The sequence below is a fragment of the Uloborus diversus genome, chromosome 1, assembly GCF_026930045.1.
Source record: "Uloborus diversus isolate 005 chromosome 1, Udiv.v.3.1, whole genome shotgun sequence".
NCBI classification, from domain to species: Eukaryota; Metazoa; Arthropoda; class Arachnida; order Araneae; family Uloboridae; genus Uloborus; species Uloborus diversus.
The window spans coordinates 37,608,711-37,629,057 of record NC_072731.1 but is presented as its reverse complement, the minus strand read 5'-3'; the positions used below and the strand labels follow the sequence as shown (position 1 = coordinate 37,629,057).

Here is a 20,347-nt window from a genome sequence, read left to right as displayed (position 1 = left end):
AGAGATCAAGACTTTCAGCTTTATTATTTGCAATAATAATAATAAAGATTACCATGGACCCCCTCATCTCTTCCTGCGGCACCCAGTTCAGAAATCTCTGATCTAACGTATTGTGATTATTATCACTATCATATTTATTTATTTATTTTCGTAGTTAAAACTTTAAAAATTGTTTGTGAGCCACTAAAACCAAAAATAGCTACCTTTACCTTACTTTTTTTTCCAGATTTTGGAGGGGGCCGGGGCCCCCTCAGCCCCTCTCTTATATAGGCCCTTGGATATGAGTAAATAAATTTAAACAAAACTTAAAGCAAAACTTACAGCACAGCATTGTGCACACAAAATTAATTATTCCAATAATTGCGAAAAAATTCTGCATTCTTGATGCCTTCGTAACATTTATATTTATATTATTTTTCAATTTGCAACCAGTTTGGATATGCATCACATGCAATATTTTGTTCAATTATTTATCTTCTACATCACTTACTAATGTAGTATCATATACTGCAAAAATAGAAATTAAAAAATGGAAAAGACCCAGGTTTTTTGGGAAAGGAATTTTGAAAACATGAGAATGTAGATTCGCCCTCCCCGCTCCTAGTGTAAAAAGTTTTAACTGTGTATGCTAAAATAAAGACTGAATAAAAGAGTTCATAAAATTCATGATCGAAAAAGAGTGAATTAATGATCAATACAATTGACACTTGTTTGGTCCATGTACATTAGAAAGAAACTTCAACATACGGAACATAAAATTAAAACTGTAGTTTTGGAAACAATTTCACCTCAAAACAAAGCAAGTAAAAATCCGTTCAAAAAGTCCTTAAAAGATTGGCAATTGTAGGCACATCTAAAACAAAATTTATTAGAAAAAGGTACTTTGTTTGTGAACAAACAGGAGTAAGATGAATTATGTTGGCAGGTCCATATTTTAATGTTCTCGGGGGAGGGGGGGAGCAAAGAGTATGAATTCAATGTATTTTATAAGAAAAAAGCATCAAAATAAAAGCAAAAATGCCTATTTAAATTATGTTTTGAAAATACAGAGGGTCAATTGCTCCCCCCCCCCACTTATGGTCCAGATGACTGGTCTATATGTGGATACATTGAAATTGAGAAATGGGGGATGTCATGAAGATAAGTTTACAGCTTTCAACAAGAACATTAGTAAACATTGAATAAACTACAATAGAGTGGATAGCAACGTAATGCAACTTTTAAAGAATGTTATTTTAAAACATATTGGGCATACTTTTGAACAAGAAGTAAATTTTGATTTCCTTGTAAAGAAAACCCAATTTATTAAATATTTGGTTAGAAGCAGTAATAAGAAGTGGTACCAACATTTGGAATAATTAGTCTAAATGGAATACAGGTATCTTGAACCTTTGGTGAAGCAAGTAGTTTAGCAAAATGAGCAATGATTTGAGCTAATGTAACTATTGAAGTATTACATCTTAATTCTTAACACTGGGAATGTTTATTCATTGCCTATTAAATACTAACTGCAATCAGATCCTTTCTTTTTTATCAATTTCATCAACATGTCATGACTTGACTTTTAAAAAACCCCGATAAATTACCATTTGGTAATAACAAGTTGAGTATTAGGACTTATATTCTAAACGCAAAGACGAACTGAATTCACAACATATTTTCAACCCTGTTTTAGAGAATTCTAAACTAAAATCAACATTAGAAGCGGTAAAATGATGAAACAACTCTTTCTGTCAAAAAAAAAGCTAAGGCACAAAATTTAAACATTTTCTTTTGAACAAATAGCTTTAGAAAGGAAATTTTTACTCAAAACAGCTAAACTGCTGCTGCATCAATACTTTATTTTAATTACTATTTGATGAACATTAGAAAATCAAATGGAAGTACGCAGTCGACTATTGGGTAGATCAACCAAACTGTATAGAACCAGTAGTCAATCTGCCATGGATGATTATCGGAAATGCATAAGAATTCAGTACCCAGTGGTCGGCCACCCCTCTAAAAATAATCGAGTTGAAGAAGAAGTTTATTTTTTAATTGAAATGTTATGTTATACAATCTATTAAAACATAAGTAAAAGGAAATTTACAATAGACCTGAAAAAGGAAGGGTACTTAACATTTAAAGATGATATGTCTTCTTAACAAAGAAATAAGCAGAATCGTCAACTAGGATGATGGGCACACCATTTAAAATAAAATGACTCATTATTACTTAATAAAAAATATTTACAACTTTATTGTCATCGAATGACAATTGCGGACTGGTAAAAGAATGTGGGAATGCATCATATCCGATTTTGAGTTATATATATTCTATTTAGAAGCAGTTTTATGTCCTTGTGGCCGACTAGTGGAGCTCTTACCCTATATAAAAGAACTATCCAGAAACTATAATGAAACTACTATATGCAAGAAATGCATTATTTATGTTGAATCCTATTGTATTGTATACAAAAGAAGTGCATTCAATATCATTAATAACATATCTTGTGCTTAAATATAAAGCAAGCTGAATCTATAAACACAAATTACATGCCAAATTTAATCAAAAATCAAGATACCTGGTGTACACAATCAAGAAACATTAAGAAAGTAGGACTCTGATCTCTGCTTCTTGAATTAGCAGAAGCATATGCACCACATTGGCACCTTGTACTGAAGGGATGTCCGGCTTGAAGAAATTCTCTTTCTATAAGTGCCTCAAATCCATGAACAGTACGACAGTCAGGGTTCAAAATTATTTGCGTTAAAGCACACACAGTTAAAGTGGCATCTGTACCCTCAGCTCCATGAACAAGGACAGATGAGCCTATCATAATATTAATGAGTTAATCAAAATATTTTAACTAGTGCTGTGATAGTTAAAAGTTAAAATAATTGGTACAGAGACAAGATCAACACAAAAAAGAATTATCAGATGAAAAAACAGATGCAATATCACATTTCAAAAGATCAAATTCTCATGCTCCACAACATAGCTATAAGACTGATGGAAATGCATGCCTAAATGAATCATAGCATGCCTTAATACAATGTTGCTGAAATTCCTTTGAATAAGGGCTAGTATTTTTTGTTAACTTTTTAAGACAGCCCTCATCTATTTAAAGAAGCAGTTATCATATTTTCTAACTTTTGAGAAAACAATCTATATATAAAGTACTTGCAAGGGGTGTGGTATGCTTTATCTACAGTTTGCGTGTGGAACGCTTCTGCAAAAACAGTAAGGCTTAGAAGCATGAAATTAGGTATAGGGGATACCGGGGCAAGATGACTATGTTAACAATTCTCCTTGTTTATTAATTTATTTTTAAGGGTAGTAAAATTAATTTTACATGAGCTGTTAGAGTAGTCTTTTGTAGTATTAAATTTATTACTATTTAATTTTTCGAACGAAAATAATGAAGGATATTTTTATTTTTTCATAACCTTAACAAATAGTCATCTTGCTCCATAACTGGGGCAAGATGACTTTCACGTTGGGGCAAGATGACAACACTGAAAAAGGTTGAACATATTTTGTGTTTTGAATATGTTACCTAGTTTAACAAATGATAACTGTGTTTGTACATTTTACAAAGTATCCAATTAAGCGTAATACATTATAGAGTAATGTTGAAGTATTAAGCTGTGCAGCAAACAATCTATACATATAATAAAATAAGATGTTTGTGTGTGTGTGTGTGTGTGGCGCGCTTCCCGGGAAAACTGTAAGGCCTAGAAAGATGAAATTTGGTATACTGGTGCAGCTTTTGCTGAAGATGTGCACCTCGGGCTTCGATTTTTTATATTTTAATTAGAAAAAAGTTATTTAATGTTTTATGTGTTTTTTTGCACTTTTTAGTACTTTTTACCTCAGACCCCAAACTAATCGCACCACACAAGTATTTTTTGTACTATAGTATAGGAAAATTAATTTTAAATATGATGAATGAAAAAATTTTGAAGATAGAGCAATTTTTGTATTTTTTATAAATTTGAAAAAACCTTTATTTCGCATTTTTTTCTGGGTTTAGTTTTTTTCGAAACCCATCCTTCAAAAAGTATTGAGCCCTCAATTCCAAAATTTTAGTTGGTAATAGTAAAAACATTCCGCCCCCTTCAGAAGAAAAAAGTTTTTAAAAATACGCAAAAGTTTTTTTTTTTACAATTTTTTAAATGCAGAACAGGACGCGACCTGTAAGCATTGCCGGCTGAGTTCCGCACTTCCTCATCACGTGACCTAACTGAAATCGTTTGCTTTCTCTTCACTTTTTTTTTGTTAACGTTCAGCGATTTCATATCTTTATTTTTCCAACTTTTTTTTTCTGAACTGTTTGCTATATTTATTTTTGGTCAAATATTTTTGCGCATTTTAATTCAATAAAAGTGGTGATTTTTTTATCATTTGCAAGCGCTGCTTTTTGCACACTACAGGGAACATAGAGCCTTTTTTCTTTGCGTGTAATTTTAAGTAAATGAATAAAGACCGCGCTTTTTTGCATGATTTTTGTAGGGATTGGTGGTTATGTTTGATAGATAGAGAGATGATATTAAGTGGGCAAAAAATGTTTTTTTTTACATAGAAAGGATTGTTAATTACTATCAGAGGTAGATATGCATGGATCGTATAGATAGATAGTTAGAGAGAAAGAAAGGTGGACAAATATAGAGGTGGATACAGTAGATGGACAGTAAGAAATAGAGGAACTTCAACGGGGGATCAATAGTCCCCCACCCACACACAAACACACACCATGACTTTGAAAAAACAATGCTTTCACATAAAAGTGGAAATGCTTTTTGTTATTTTCCGACAAAATTTGCATGAAGAGTATGCCCTTTGTGCCTCCCCTCCCCCCTTAAATTTTAAGTAAATAAATAAAGCCCCCGGTTTTTTGCATGATTTTTGTAGGGATTGGTGGTTATGTTTGATAGATAGAGAGATGATATTAAATGGGCAAAAAATGTTTTTTTTTTACATAGAAAGGATTGTTAATTACTATCAGAGGTAGATATGCATGGATCGTATAGATAGATAGTTAGAGAGAATGAAAGGTGGACAAATATAGAGGTGGATACAGTAGATGGACAGTAAGAAATGGAGGAACTTCAACGGGGGATCAATCCCCCACCCACACACAAACACACACCATGACTTTGAAAAAACAATGCTTTCACATAAAAGTGGAAATGCTTTTTGTTATTTTCCGACAAAATTTGCATGAAGAGTATGCCCTTTGTGCCTCCCTTCCCCCCTTAAAAATATGCCAAAGGACATAACAGGAGGTTGATCTAGAAAATACTTTATTCAACACAAAATTTATTTAAGCAGCCGCCGATGGCGGCAACCTTGGCGTAAAAAGGCGAATGATAATTTTGATGTATAGAGAAAAAGATTGATTAATAACATTGACAATTTTTTTAAGCAACCACCGAAAAAGTCAACATTGGCGTAAAAAGGCGAATGATAATATTGATATATAGAGAAAACCATTGATAAATACCGTCGCTAAATTGTGTACGCAGCCGCTGAAGGCGGCAATCCTGGCGCAAAAGGCGAATTGCGTAAAAAGGTGGACCAGCTGGTCGCCGAAGGCGGCTAGTAGACACAAATAAAAATGCTATTTTCATAAGTGGAACATTCCTCATGCCTCCATTCTTGGCTTTTACAGCACTGGATCCATTCTTCTGTTAGATGGTTGCAATATTCCTCTGGATAAGCAGGGCATATTATAACATCATCCTTTAAAGTTGCTGCAACTGGATTGCTTGACTTGATTTGTATAGATTTGGATCTACAGGAACTTAGATTGAGTTTTCTACTCCTTTTTAGCTTCACGAGCTTATTTTCCCTATTTTTTTTTTTTTTAAATATTCCTTTTTTCCCCTTCTGCTTTGCTCCTTGTTCTGACATTTCCTTGATAGGTGTGTTTGTAAAAATGTTTGAGCTCAGTTTTCTGCTTTTCCCCTTTTTTCCCCTCACATTGTGTTGCTGGCAATGCATTGAAATCAGAAACATTAGCAGCCTTCTTTGGTGCAGCAGCGGAATCAGCATTTGCCACAAGCTCTGCTTTGTTTGGAGGGTTTATATGTTGACTACCAAGGTCTGAGGATTAGCACTCATATTCTCAGTTTCATCATCAACAAGCTTGTCATCTTACCCCGCGTTTTAGCTCGTCATCGTGCCCCAAACTGCCTATTTGAACAGATTCTTCTCCATTGCCATAAAGGAAGGCGATTAATTGACATTTATTGATGGTAATAGGTGGTATTTGAACTAAGTTACTTATAAATACTAAAGAGGCATGGGAAATTTTAACTGTATCTGTAGTAGAGCTTATTTACATATGCATAAAAGTTATAACGGGGCAACGATAAACAATCAGAGCTTTAGAATTAACACAAATATGGCAATTTTAGCATCTCTATACTATTTCTGAGCGGACAGCAGATAGGAGAGCCAGTAGTATCCAGTTGATGCTGTTATCGAATGGGAAACGGAAAAATTAAGGCATTCGTCATCTTGCCCCAGTCTCCCCTACGGATGTAGGTTTTGATGGTGGTTTGAACAAGTTATATATTTTATGAACTAAATATTTCCGAAGTAAAATCTTTAATCTTTAAAAAAGGAAATTCAGAGTCAAAAAATAAATAAATTAATAAATAAAGAGGGGGAGAATGCTGTTTTGTTCATAAATAACTGTCACAGGAAATTTACAAAATGTTTCAATGGTATGATATCTTATAAACTGAAAAAGAGAGTAACGGAAACCAATCTATCAGTTTAATATTTCACGCTCTTGCTGATTATGAACCAATACTGCAGATTAATCGGTGCATCCCTAATTTTCACTCAAGATGTGCCTTTCATTCATCATATGATTAGTCCTCTCAAGTATTTGTTTTTTGCAAGAGTAAAGGCCAAAGTGAAATGAAAGAAAAAGCAACATTAAAAGCAAGCTAATAATGTACACTAAAAATCAATTAACTTAAACAATGTTAAACTTACTATCTTGCTCTAAACACTGAGCAACTAAACAAGCACACGTTAACACATCCTTCACATTAGTCAGCCACCCAGATGATTCCAAACGAGAAAGCCACTTATCCACACTACAGGAGTTATCATTGCAAGCTGCATAGAAAGAAAAGATTTACATTATAAAATTTTCACATTAATAAGTTTATGCATTATTGATTAAATTCAAAACCCTGATATGACAATGGATAAGCAGAACAGAATGAATGTTGAAGGTACAGCTAGCATGAGTAGGAGTTAACCCCGCCAGCCCCTAGTTTTAAACCATATTGCCAATCCTAGAGTGTACCATATAAAATCCGTTTGACCAAACCTTATTCTAACAGGAGAAAATTCTAGATGTGTTAGGGCATGTGGCTAATGTTATTAATTATCATTAATGAAACAAAATGACCATTAGATCAGACATTATACAATTTTTAAAAGAAGTTATTCTTATGTAATGTTCATCGATTGAAATTCAATGGAGAGATTTTGAGCCCCTCCCAATACATTCAAAAAATATTGCTGAAAATGACAGATGCTAGTAACTGAACTTAAAATGATGCAATTATTTTTTAAGTTAAATAAGCTTTAGAGATTTCAGAAAGACTTAAAGAAAATGAACAAGCATATTACTCTAATCAAAAGAGTAATCACTTTTCCCTCAAAACATTTTAAACTACAAAAAACTCCTCAAAGCATAATGCAAACAAAATATTTTTACCAGAAAATACTATTTGAAAAAAGTAATGAAAGAATAATTTTAAAAAATGAGAACAGCTTCAAGGCGTGTCACACTTCTAAGAATGAATTGAAAATATAATTAACACAAATGGTCAAAAAAAAAAAAAAAAAAAAATCAAGATGGTCATCAAGTCTTTTGCTGATAGTAAGAATTTGTTGTACAAAAACTAAAACAATTTGGGACTACCTTGTTTAAATACAGAGGCAGATTTACAAGACTGGGGACCCTTTACAGATGAACCGAAATATCTAAATATTGCTCATATGCCTTTTTGGATCCCCTTTGGGGTCCCTCCCTATTGCAACATGGTAAATTTGCTACTGTACAAATATACATTAAAACCATTTATGAAGTCTTTAAGAAAACTACTCACATTAATAAATTTCATTGTGAGCACGCCAGGGAATTTGAAGAATTTCAAGGTAGCTCTCTAATTTTCACCACATACTGTTCCAAAAGGCAGATTGTCATTCAACTGATATTATTCTTCTAGTTTTTCTATTGAGAGTACATAGGGTACAGAGTGGTTACAGCACTAGTTCAAGACACTAGAACATTCAAGGTCTCTAGGATACTCACATTGAAATTTATTGACACAGGGGGTAAAACTGTTTGGAGGGACAAAAATACTGACTTTATTCACCAAAATTTATAAAACACTGACCAATACTGACTAATAACTGACCAAATACTGACCAAAATTTAAACACTTAACAAACTTTGGCGTAACAAAAAAGAGTATCATACTTAGTGAAATAGATGCTAGTTTTATTTGTTATGTGCAGCTTGAAAGTTGCAAGTTTAATTCATTCACTGAATAATGAATAAAACTTTTTGAAACTAGGAAAATAAATTGAAAGATCTTCTAACTGGTCAATATATTATTAAATGATTAAGAGCAGTGTTTAATTACAATTTTTTTCTTTGAGAACTCACTGGAAAACACAACTTTAAGAAAAAATTCTAATATCAGGAAATACAAAGTGAAAAAAAATCTATCAATTGTACGTTTAACCCTGTTAACTTTTAGTTTAAAAAATATTATAGTAAAACCCAGAACACATTTAGAAGCTTTACTTACTAGTCAGCAAATATTTTTTTTATGTACAGAAAATAAGGTCTTACACCCAAAGCAGAATACTACTAAATTTGCGACGTACGTCGCAGAACGGATGCCTGAGCTGCAGAACAATTCTGTTCAAATGTGAGAGGAAAACAAATAAATTTTCTGCAGAAATTCAGCAAATTTCAGTCAAATTTCTGCAGAAAATCTGTAGAAACAGCGTTGCAGAAAATCTGCAGAAACAGTGGTGCTGAGACTGGATGATTTGATTTTGACTATTTAAGATTTGTACACTTTTGTCAATATACTTTCTGTGTACTTAAAAATTTGTTTTTTTTTTCTTTTTTGACACATACAATGTTCAATTTTGAGCACATTAGCATTATTTCTAACTGCACCTTACATAAAGACAAGTAGGAACGCTCGCCTCACATTATATGCCGACTAACCCCACTACCTATGCCAAATAACCCCGAATCAGGGGTTAGTTGGCACTGTTGAGATGTCTTCGCCCTTATAAGATTCATGTACCCATTTGGGAGTCACTGCTATATATCAAAATTCACGTTAGAAACACAAAACAAATCTAGGTTACTCTAAACAGGTTTGTAGTATAGGAGAAATAAAATAATGTAAAAGGGTGTTATCTGCTTTTGGGATAATTAAAGTGCAGTTAAATCTGAGGAGCAAAAGAATTGGACTGATTGCCTTAAAATGTTTACCCATTACATACATAATTTTGGGGATCCAGGCCTGGATCCCCAAAAGCAAATTACCACTAACCGTTGACCTTTATTTGCATTCCCAATGTTTTCATCTTTGCATGGATTCCTTGCAGATGGGAATGATCATGCACAGTGGTGGTGGGGGGGGGGGGGAGAGAAGGAACACCTGTTGGCCCTGGCACAGGGCCTAAAGGGAGCCTGAGATTTTACAATGAGGGGTGAAATATATGTACAGACGTAAGAGTAAACAATATAAAGGGGGACTGTAAAAGTCATTTGTGACGGGCCCCAAAATTTCTGTGCACGCCCCTGCAGACGAGAATAGACCCTTATAAGATTCATGTACCCATTTGGGAGTAACTGCTCCATATCAAAATTCACGTTAGAAACACAAAACAAATCTAGGTTACACTAAGCAGGTTTTTAGTATTGGAGAAATAAAATAATGAAAAAGGGTGAGTTATCTGCTTTTGGGATAATTAAAGTGCAGTTAAATCCGAGGAGCAAAAGAATCAGACTAATTGCCTCACAATGTTTACCCGTTACTTACATAATACAAATATCACATAAATGATTGGCATTGATAACATTGTCTAAAACTATTCCATCTGATAATAAAGAAATGAAGATATCCTGCCTTTATTTTTTGAACTGTATGCATGCATCATACTTTAAATATGAATTAAATAACATGGAATTAAGCTAATCATTTATTTTTACATATTCATTTTATCATTCAAAACTTTCCTACGTGAGAAAACATTTAGCACAATTCCTAAAGGCAGGGGTGTCCACCTGTGGTGAGAGGGTCATAGTACACACCACACCATTGGAATTTTTAGGGGCATTGTTTGTATGGGTATTTTTCTCATTTTTTGGGGGGGGGGAGGGCTCTTGCTTTTTGAGGGGGTCTTTGTGATATTTAGGGATGGGAGCGCACCTTGCTCTAAGGGGGGCACCCCTGTTAAAGGAAAGTAACGCACATCTTGTTAGTGCTCATGATATAAAACTAATTATTTAATCTATTTTGAGAGAAAATTTTCAAAATGTGCTTTTTTTATGCTTATTTCATTTTTTCAAAAGTATTAACAAACAATAACTTGCCTTCAACTAATTTGGTTAAAGATTCTAAAAGATTAAAATATCTATCAATAGGTTTATGCATGCGCTTCCACAGAGGGTAATTAACATCTGGTTCAAATCCACCTCCTAGAAAATAAAAGGGTCAAATTAAATATAAAAAAATATCAACATGCAAAAAATATGACTGATGTTAGTTTTAAGGCACAAACTAAACTAAAATTCCAAGTAAGGACCAAAATAAAATTTTTTGAATGACAGAGGCAAACTAAAAGCACAAACTTTATAATTGTACTTATACCTTTAGTTCTCGCTAAGAGAGCAATGTTCTGAGATCGAGTATCAATGATGTACCCTTTCTTCCCAGATCCTAAAACAATATTCAGTAAACGTTCATCTTCTTTGCAACGTTTATTATTGGCACCCACCATTGGCTGACTACTTCGTAACAAAGCTGCCTAGAGCAAAGGAAGATAAATGAAATGAGTGGACTGTCATATGCACAGCAGGAGAAAAAACAGGTTCAAGTTAGTTATGACAATTCTTTAAAGAAAGAAACAGCTTTATTTTGACGAGGTGGCATGGTTAAGATGCAGCTTCATTACACAATTAAGATTGCAACAATATAACTTTTATAAAATTTAAAAATACCCTCTCCCTAGATTACTAAAATCACGCAATAGTAATGATTACAAGTTAAAATACATTTGAGTATTATAACTGAACTTTACACATGTTAAAATAGCGTCGAATAACACGACAAAGTAACACTATTGCACAAAATTAAAGATCTTACGTAAGTCCTTAAAAGTTCACACAACAGATGGGGAATCTTTTGAAAGAAAGCACGAAATGCAAAATATCCAAATGCCGTAAAAAGGGAACCAATACGAGGAACCGCCTCGCTTCACATCTCTAGCATGGACGTTTTGAGAATCTGCCAGCAGCACCAAATTCCAAAGCCCACTACTATTTTCACGGGTCACACAGCTCAAACTTCCAACCATACATTTCGCTCTCTGGCCCAATTCAACTTGCATATCAGGCTTTCGATATCGCCATGGAAGAACATTCCTGCAGAAGACACTGGGTGTACATTTATTAGCTTAAGCAATATTGGGACCTCACATTTAGCATTGACCACTTATCAACTTATTAACTCTCAACAAAAGTCATCTTTACATTCACAGCTGGCCGTTATCGAGCGTTATTTGAGCAGAACTTTGAGTGGCAGTTTCGGCAATGTACGCAAGGCGATGTGATATGCGTAAAGTTCCCTTCAAAATCCTCCATACTGCCTTAATATACTTTTTCTTCATTTCCAACTGTTGCCATTACGCTTTTGAGCAGTACATGAGTACAATAATAAGTTGCACACATTTCAACTTCTACATACAGTAAAACCCCTCCTAATGGATACCCTATTATGCAGAAAGTTTTTTAATTCCTCAATTCCAAAGCAAATAACATTATTAAACCACTGTCCTGCGGACACCCATCTATTGCGGACAAGAAAAATTGTCCTGTTAGTGTTCCCATTAGAGGGTTTTTACTGTACCTTCTAAAATTTTTTCAATTTCTTTTCATTTATTTTAATTATCATAATTTCTTAAGGTGTTTTTTTTTTACTGAATTTTAAATAGCATGATCTGTGAAAACTGGAACAGAATTACTTTCTGGTATGTTTTTCATGAGTAACTTTAATTAAAAATGTTTGTTTATTTCTTTCTCAGATTGGGCACCTGAGTTCAATGGTATATTGCTTTAGAAGTACAGTAATAGTTAGTTTTCAACAAGACATTTTTACCCTTTGAACAATTTTAAACTCAATAATGAAAAATAGTTAGACATAGCAATATTTAAAATGCAAAACTAGTCAGTATTTAAAATGAAAAAAAGAAAAATTACCTTATTTTCCTTATGGTAATAACTAAGGATTGGAAATCTACCAAATTGACGAAAACCAGCAACTACTTTCAGAGTTTCATCGTCAATACTTTTCGGTACAATAACCAATTGTGGATAAGTAGGACAAACCTGAGCAAAATGCAAAAATAACAACAGTAATAAATAATTAAACAATAAGATTAAAACATATTAGCATTGATAGCAGAAAAAAAATATGAGCAAAAACTAAAACTATTAACTTCTACATTAATATTTTGTCAACACAAAGCATTTACAGGAAATTTTAAAGAACGGTGATTCATGACTTGGTGCCAGGGGGGATGCTTTGACGGCAGGTCACTGAAACCTCCCAAAAAATGCCCTTATTTGGCAAATTTTGTCCAATGATTTGTCAATTTGGAGACATAAGTGCAATATTTCAATTTTTAAATGCCGAAATATCTCTTTTTATTAGATGTGTGCACATCTACATTTTATAATTGGGCAAATCTTGGAGTTCCCTTCGGCAAATTGAGAAATTCTGCCTTCCCAAAACTTTAGTTTGACGCGTCTTTGCTTGGTGCCAGAGTATACGAGAGGCCATGTCAGCCTAGTTCGAAACTAGGGGCCCGGTTCTGAATAGGAGTACAAATTTATCAAGTTATAGGGGGTGGCGAAGGGACCTCTGATCAAACTGACAAGGGGCCTGCCTTGGTTATCGGCGGCCCTGCTTGCTGCTTATCTTCATAACCAAGACAAGTCTTCAAAAACAAGTAGGGTCAATTGAGTTAAAAGAAAATCTATACTAATAATATAAAGCTGTAGAGTTTGTTTGAACGCACTAATCTCAGGAACTTCTGGTTTGAATTGAAAATTTTTTCGTGTTGAATAGTCCATTCATTGAGGAAGGCTATAGGCTATAAAACATCGCCCTTTCACTAATATGAGTGGAGCAGCAATAAGAAATGTAATGAAAACGGGAAAATTTATACCATTATATAAAATGCTTTTAATGCCGAATATATGTATATTTTTGAAGTAGACTGTGCAACCCTGGACAATGCAGCTAGTACAGGATAAAAGGAAACAAAACATTGCTTGTTTCACATAATTCGAAACAAATGTGCAGGCATCATCATTTGAAAATGACACTAAAAAAACAGGCTTTTAAAGTTTAGAGGTCTTACCTTTTCCTCTCCAGCAGGCTGCAAATGTGAAAAACTGGCTTCATCTAGTTTTACTTGTCAAGTGTAAGGTTGCTAAAAACATTTGGATATGAATTTCACCTTCCAGTTATTTTTGATGTGCAATTTTACTGCTCCTATTCACTCTATAAATCTTGCCCTCTGCGATAAATTGAAACAACCATGTTTTTCATTCTTCCATTTTTTTTTTTTTTTTTGGAAGTTTAACTTTGAGGTAAGTTATACCTTTATGTGTATTTTACATAAATTTAGAGCATAGTAAAATGCTCTAAATGATAGCTTTTTGAAAAGCTTTTTAAAAGATGTCAAGTTACACTTGAATGATTCAGAGGGATGCATGCAATCAATGAGACACAGATTGAGCGAGCATTGCTGATGTAGAATTTCTTAAGTTTCTCTGAACTGATTGCTGGCAATTTGGGGTGAGCTGCTTCACTTTTCTAACTGTACCGTAATTTGGTGTTATGTCCGACTTCCACAGTACACACACATGCCATAGGGATCCGTTTATAGGGTAGCAACCATTCACAGCACAACAACACATTCACAAAAAGGAAGGACAAGGACAGGAGAGAGAAAGTACATCCATGCCAGAGCTGGGCTTCGAGCCCAGGACCACCTCATTGCAGTCAGATTCCTTTGACACTGACAAGGAGGGCAGCAACTGAATGTGTAGATTGTGATTATGTAATTACATTGACCTAACTGGGAAAAAAATGAGGTGTTTCCATTTACCCTTTAGTCTCTGAGATAAATGAAAACATGATTTCATTTACTAACAAATAGCTATAAAGTCTATTTTTTTCATATACAGTTAATTTTAGACAAAACGCGCAAAATTTAATTCCTTAACTCTTCCAAAACAAAGGGAAGGATCTAAAGTGAAACAATAAAATTCTGATTTTCTTTACCTCAAATGACCCTACCAACATTTTATAAAACATCTATCAGTATGAGTCTTATAAAGTAAAGTTTATAACATCCACAAATGATATGCAGGTTTTTAAAAAAATCAAAGTTGGTTTAATTTGTGATGAAATAAATTAGTTTTCATACCTAAATTTGGGGTTTTGTTCTTGATTGGAATAGCACATTTCTAAAAGGCATCTAAAAATTGATATCCCCCCAGTTGCTAAAAAATATTTTTATTATTATTATTTTACTGATTTAACAGGAAATGAATTTTATTAGTTTAAATAACCAATATTTATTTACATATATTAGATTTAACTTGGATAGTTCTCAGTTGTTAGTTTAACAAAGCAAATATGCAAGAGATGATATTATGAAAAGGAAGAAATGGTGTCACCAATTTGCAATTAAAAAAAGGAAAGGATATTTTTCCCCCTTAAGTTGAATTAAAACATAGTAAAAGCTTGAAACCTTATTAATAATATAAAGAGAAAAACAGAAAATAAAATTACAGAATAGTCTTTATTAACTTGACTGATTCTCCATTCTTCTTTATTTTGCAATACTTTATTATATTCAATTTCAGGTAAGAAAGAAGTCCAACCATCTTCAAGAATGTCAAACAATGCTCGATAAAAAAATGGATAAAATGATCTTGGATCCTCTACAAAAAGAAATAAAAAACACTATTCTATGAATGGGAAATAACAATAGAAAAAGAAAATCAACTGTCATACAAATAGACAAATTAAAATGCAACTAAATAGTAGAACCATAATGAGAAAACCTTAAGACTGCAAAAGCATATTTGCTAAGTTTTGTTCATTATTATTATTTATTTTTTTTTAATTTACTAGGGGGCTCTGCCCCCCCCTGTTTGCTGACGCTCACCAACCTCCGAAGATTGCCTCTCAATCTTATTTGATTCGCAAAGATTTAAATCGTCAATTCGAAAGAAACAGATTAAAAGTGCATTATGAGCTTTGTTTGGAACAAAAAGCACCCCTTCCCCAGGTTTCAAATAATTTGTACCAACTTGCAGAGGGATAAGGACTAAGAGGCTCTTGAGCATTGAAAAACTGCAGTTTTGTACATTTGAAAAGTCGCTTTCATACTTGTGGTCTCTAGTAACATATTTTGCTCTTTAGCTTGGGGCTTGAATTGAGTTAAGCCAAAATCCTTAAAGTTTGTGAATAAGAAAGAAGAAACATGCGAATCCAAAAGAGACGTAACTATGGCAATGCCAAATAAAAACATCAATAATTTTAATGGAGATGAGATTATTCTAAATTGATTTTTAACGACTTGTATTTTTTTTTCTTTGGAGATAGAAGTTTAGTTTTTCGACCATAGGTCAAGTTAGATCTGGAGTAAAAAAAGCTGCTCCTTTCAGTGGTGTCAAAAAGAAAACTGTAGGGCAATTCCTTCGCTTTTTACTGATAGATTTAATGAAGAAAGCAATGTCTAAATTTTAGTTAAGCCTAAAAAAGGTTGAGCTAAAAACGCAAATAACTCCCGCCGTATTTAAGTTAGAACATTGAAACAAATTGCGTAGAACGCGGAAATTTCTACCCTTTCTAATGATATTAATATGAGCAAGTAATTTTTTGCCTCTTTAATAGGCAATAGTAGACAATTTATGCAAAATTTGAGCTTAAAAAATAATTACAAAGAAACTAATTCAAATTTAAAGATATAAAACTCCAGGTGCACACCCCTGGGGCTTGAAGTAATTTTGTACAAAATTTCAAGGCTGTAGGTGCTATGGGGTTTCCTGGAGGCACTTCCGCCAAAGACTTCCTTCCAGAATTTCTTCGAAACCTTACTTTTATTTACTACTAGCCACGTGTGGCGACCAGCTGTTCCGCATTTTTACGCCATTCGCCTTTTTACGTCAGGGGTGCCACCTTCGGCGGCTGCTTAAACAATTAAGCGAAGACATTAATCAATGTTTTTCTCTATAAATCAGTATTGTCATTCGTTTTTTTACGCCATAATTCGTTTTTTTACGCTTAAATAAATTTCGTGGCGGTGTCAATCAATCTATATCTATCTATATCATTAATAATTTGAATAAAATATTTTCTAGATCTGTCTCCAGTTTCGTCGTTTGGAATATTTTTAAAGGAGGGGGAGGGGAGACACAAACGACGTACTCTTCATGCAAATTTTGTCGAAAAATAACAAAAAGCACTTCCACTTTTATGTGAAAGCATTGTTTTTTCAAAGTCATGGTGTATGTGGGGGAGGGAGGGGGGCATTGACACCCAATGTGCAAGCAGTCACCTAAGGCGGCTGTTTGGCTAACTTGTCATTTACCTTTTTACTTCAAGTTTGCCGCTTTCGGAGGTTGTTTAAATAAATTTGGCAGCAGTATTAATCAATCCATCTCTATCTTTTTTTTTGTGCCATTCACATTTTTACGCCAAGATTGCCGCCTTCGGCGGCTATCTACCTTTACAATCTATCTCTACATTTTCTTATCCATCTCTATTTATTTTGACCTCCTCGCACATTTCCTAATAAAAACAAAGAACACTCAAAAAACCGCTTTTTTTTTTATTTAAGTAGAGCAAAAAAAAAAAAGCTCAAATTCCCCGTAGTGTGCAAAAAGTAGCGTTTGACAAAGAAAAAAAAATCTCGCTGTTTTTATTGAATTAATGCGCACAACTATGAAATGTAACGTAATATAGCGAAAGGTCCAGCTTGGGGGGGTGGGGGATGGAAAAAGAAATAAATGCAATCCCTAAATAAAACAAAAAAAAAGGAAAGAAAAAAAGCAAGCGCTGCCGAAAAAACACGTGGTCATCACGTCAGAAAATGTAGAAATAAGCTATATAGTAAAAAAACAAGATTAACATTGCTTGCGATTAAGATTCCATCGTAAATATCGAATCGAAACCCAAGTAGTGACGTCACAGGCATAAAAGATTGAAGAACGCTTTTTTCGCCTGATGCATGAAAGGACATGATGTGTTCAGTATTAAAAAAATTGTAAAAAAAAAAACTATTGCGTATTTTTAAGAAATTTTTTCTTCTGAAGAGGGCGAAATGTTTTTACTATTACCAACTTAAATTTCAGAAATGAGGCTTTGATACTTCTCGCAGGATGATATTAGAAAAAAATAAAACCCAGGAAAGCATGCAAATTAAAGGTTTTTTCAAAAATTCATAAAAATTACAAAAATTGCTCTATTTTCAAAATTTTTTTGTTCATCATATTTAAAATTAAATTTCCGACACTATAATACCAAAAATATTTGTCTGGCGCGATTGGTTTGGGGTCTGTGAGGTTAAAAGTACTAAAAAGTGTTAAAAATCACATAAAACATTAAATAACTTTTTTTCTAATTAAAATATCAAAAATCGAAGCCCGAGGTGCACAACTTCAGCAAAAACTACACCTGTATACCAAATTTCATCTTTCTAGGCCTTACCGTTTTCCCCGGATGCGCGCCTCACACACACACACACACACATACACACACAAACATCTTATTTTATTATATGTATAGATAAAGAGATTATTACTATTTTATTTTAATTACTTATTTTTTGAATTAAAAATTTAAAAATAAGCAAAAAAAAATCTTTTACAGTATTTCATTAACAATATGTAATTGAAAAAAATCTGAGATGTTTTCAAAAATTTTTGAGATTATGTGCTTCAAAAAAACATAAAGGCTCTAAGCTTTTGTGTGCAAAATGACAGGATATAAAACAATAAAATAAACATTTAAATTTTAATATTGAAAATATTTTTACTACAGAGAAGAAAAAAGAAGAAAAAAATCTTTAGAAAGGTTGCAAAGCATCATTTAAATTTGACTATCAAAACATTTTCTAACACAGAGATAAGAAGAAATAACAGATTTTTTTTAAAAAAATACCAAGCACTTTTCATAATCCGCTCAAAGGACAAAATAACTTTTCTGGGTCAAAAGGACTATTGAAGAATTCCTGTAGTTTTCGAAATTTCCAAGAAAATGACACCAGAAGCGAAGAAAAGTGCGTCTCAAGTCATGAAGAGGGTTTCTCTTATCATTATCTAGCTTTCAATCATAACCTTGAGTGTTGAAACATGCACATTTTTCTTATTGGGAAAGTTTGGTTTGAAATGACTAGAACTGCCCTTTTCTTCATTTGTGGTGTCATTTTCTTGGAATTTTTGAAAACTACAGGAATTCTTAAATTGTCCTTCTGACCCAGAAAAGTTATTTTGTTCTTTGAGAGCATTATGAAAAATGCTTGGTATTTTTTAAAAAATTCTGTTTTTTTATTCTTTTTAGTGTAAATGTATTTCAGAAATAGAATAATTTTACCCTCACTATTGCTTCACCTTATTTGTTCATATAAATGCTCGATACTAAAAGGGAAAAAACATATATACATGTCTAAAACTTTAAGCAGTTGGCACTAAAATTTAATCCTTGTTCCTCTCTAGGATTTATGCTTGCTAATTTCATGCTTGCTTCAGAGAAGCCTTGATTCAAAATTTTCATTACGACTGCTTTTAACATTACTGTTGCAAGGCAACAAAATTTGTAACAATGTTTTATATTTAAACATTTAATAGGGAAATTACATGAAATTTGCTGTTTTCCATCCTAACTGAAATAATAGTTTTATTTTAGAATATTAATTTTTTCAGCGCTAAATTGTACCTTAAGATTAAGCAAATCATTTAGTGAAATCCCGAAGTCTCTAAGTGGTCTAGCTGCAGAAATATAAGCAAAACCAAGCTTCAGATTACTCCGTGACAATCAGGCCAAGTATAATAAAAGTGCTTAAAAAATAGGTTTACTTCAGTAAGGATGTATAGTAAAGTGTATCACGAAAAACATTTTTGGGAAATTCTAAATTTTAAGTTAATATAAAAAGTTGTTACTATGATCACATATTTACCACTAGCGATATTTTTGAAAGTGAAAAATATTTAGGTCTCTCGGAATGAGCTTTAAATTTCAAGTTTTTGGCGTAAATTGTATATTTTTTAAATTTTTTAAATATATGAATATAGACTAAAGTTTGCTTTTAAATTTCAAAGATAAATCTTCAAAAATATTTTTTGTGGTAAATATGTGATCATAGTGACAACGTTTTATCAACTTGAAATTTTTAATTTCTAAAAAAAAAAAGTTTTTCGTGATACACCCAAATGAAAAATACACCACAGAGAAAAATGCTCTTAAAAAAAGTTTTTTTTTTTTTGAAAATGTAATATGAACTTTACAGAACAATTTCTTTGGGGAATGAAAATCTCCTGAAAGGGAAGTTTTCAGTGCAAAAAAGTAGTTTTATTATTTTTTGAACTATGTAATCTGACTTGCTATCTTTGCAGTTTTAAGGCGTAAGAATGGACTCATATTAGAATACACACCTATGTCACAAGATATTGCATGAATATATTGTAGCTGAAGAGTATGGTGTAACTGCAAAAGCTCTCGAGACCTTACAGCCTGCTTGACTGTAAAATAGCTATCATTGCTAGAACATAAGAGTCCATCATGGTTAAAGATTAGTAGAAACAAAAAAGAGGAATTCATAACTGTACACTGTGAATTAAGGATTCATCAGTGCAACATAACAGCCAGAGTGTAATATCAGCAGGCTCCAAAAAGATCTCTTCTTTTTACAGAGCCAAAATGAATCCCCATAGGTTTTGGTGGGGAATGGGCAATAATGCTGAGTTCAGGTTCAGACACATAAAAATTTATGATATCCACTA

General features: G+C 33.0%; 1 protein-coding gene across 2 annotated transcripts in view; it reads right to left on the bottom strand.

Annotated features, from left to right (window-relative positions):
• The window catches only part of LOC129234553 (myotubularin-related protein 9-like), a 49,999-nt gene that overhangs the window by 18,186 nt on the left and 11,466 nt on the right, over window positions 1-20,347 (bottom strand). For both annotated transcript variants that reach the window (XM_054868570.1, XM_054868571.1), the window contains exons 4-9: window positions 15,132-15,283; window positions 12,524-12,652; window positions 10,917-11,073; window positions 10,640-10,744; window positions 6,991-7,116; window positions 2,564-2,811 (exon numbers count right to left, since the gene is read on the bottom strand). In XM_054868570.1, the coding sequence (XP_054724545.1) occupies window positions 2,564-2,811; window positions 6,991-7,116; window positions 10,640-10,744; window positions 10,917-11,073; window positions 12,524-12,652; window positions 15,132-15,283 (917 nt within the window). The remainder of the gene's footprint in view (window positions 1-2,563; window positions 2,812-6,990; window positions 7,117-10,639; window positions 10,745-10,916; window positions 11,074-12,523; window positions 12,653-15,131; window positions 15,284-20,347) is intronic.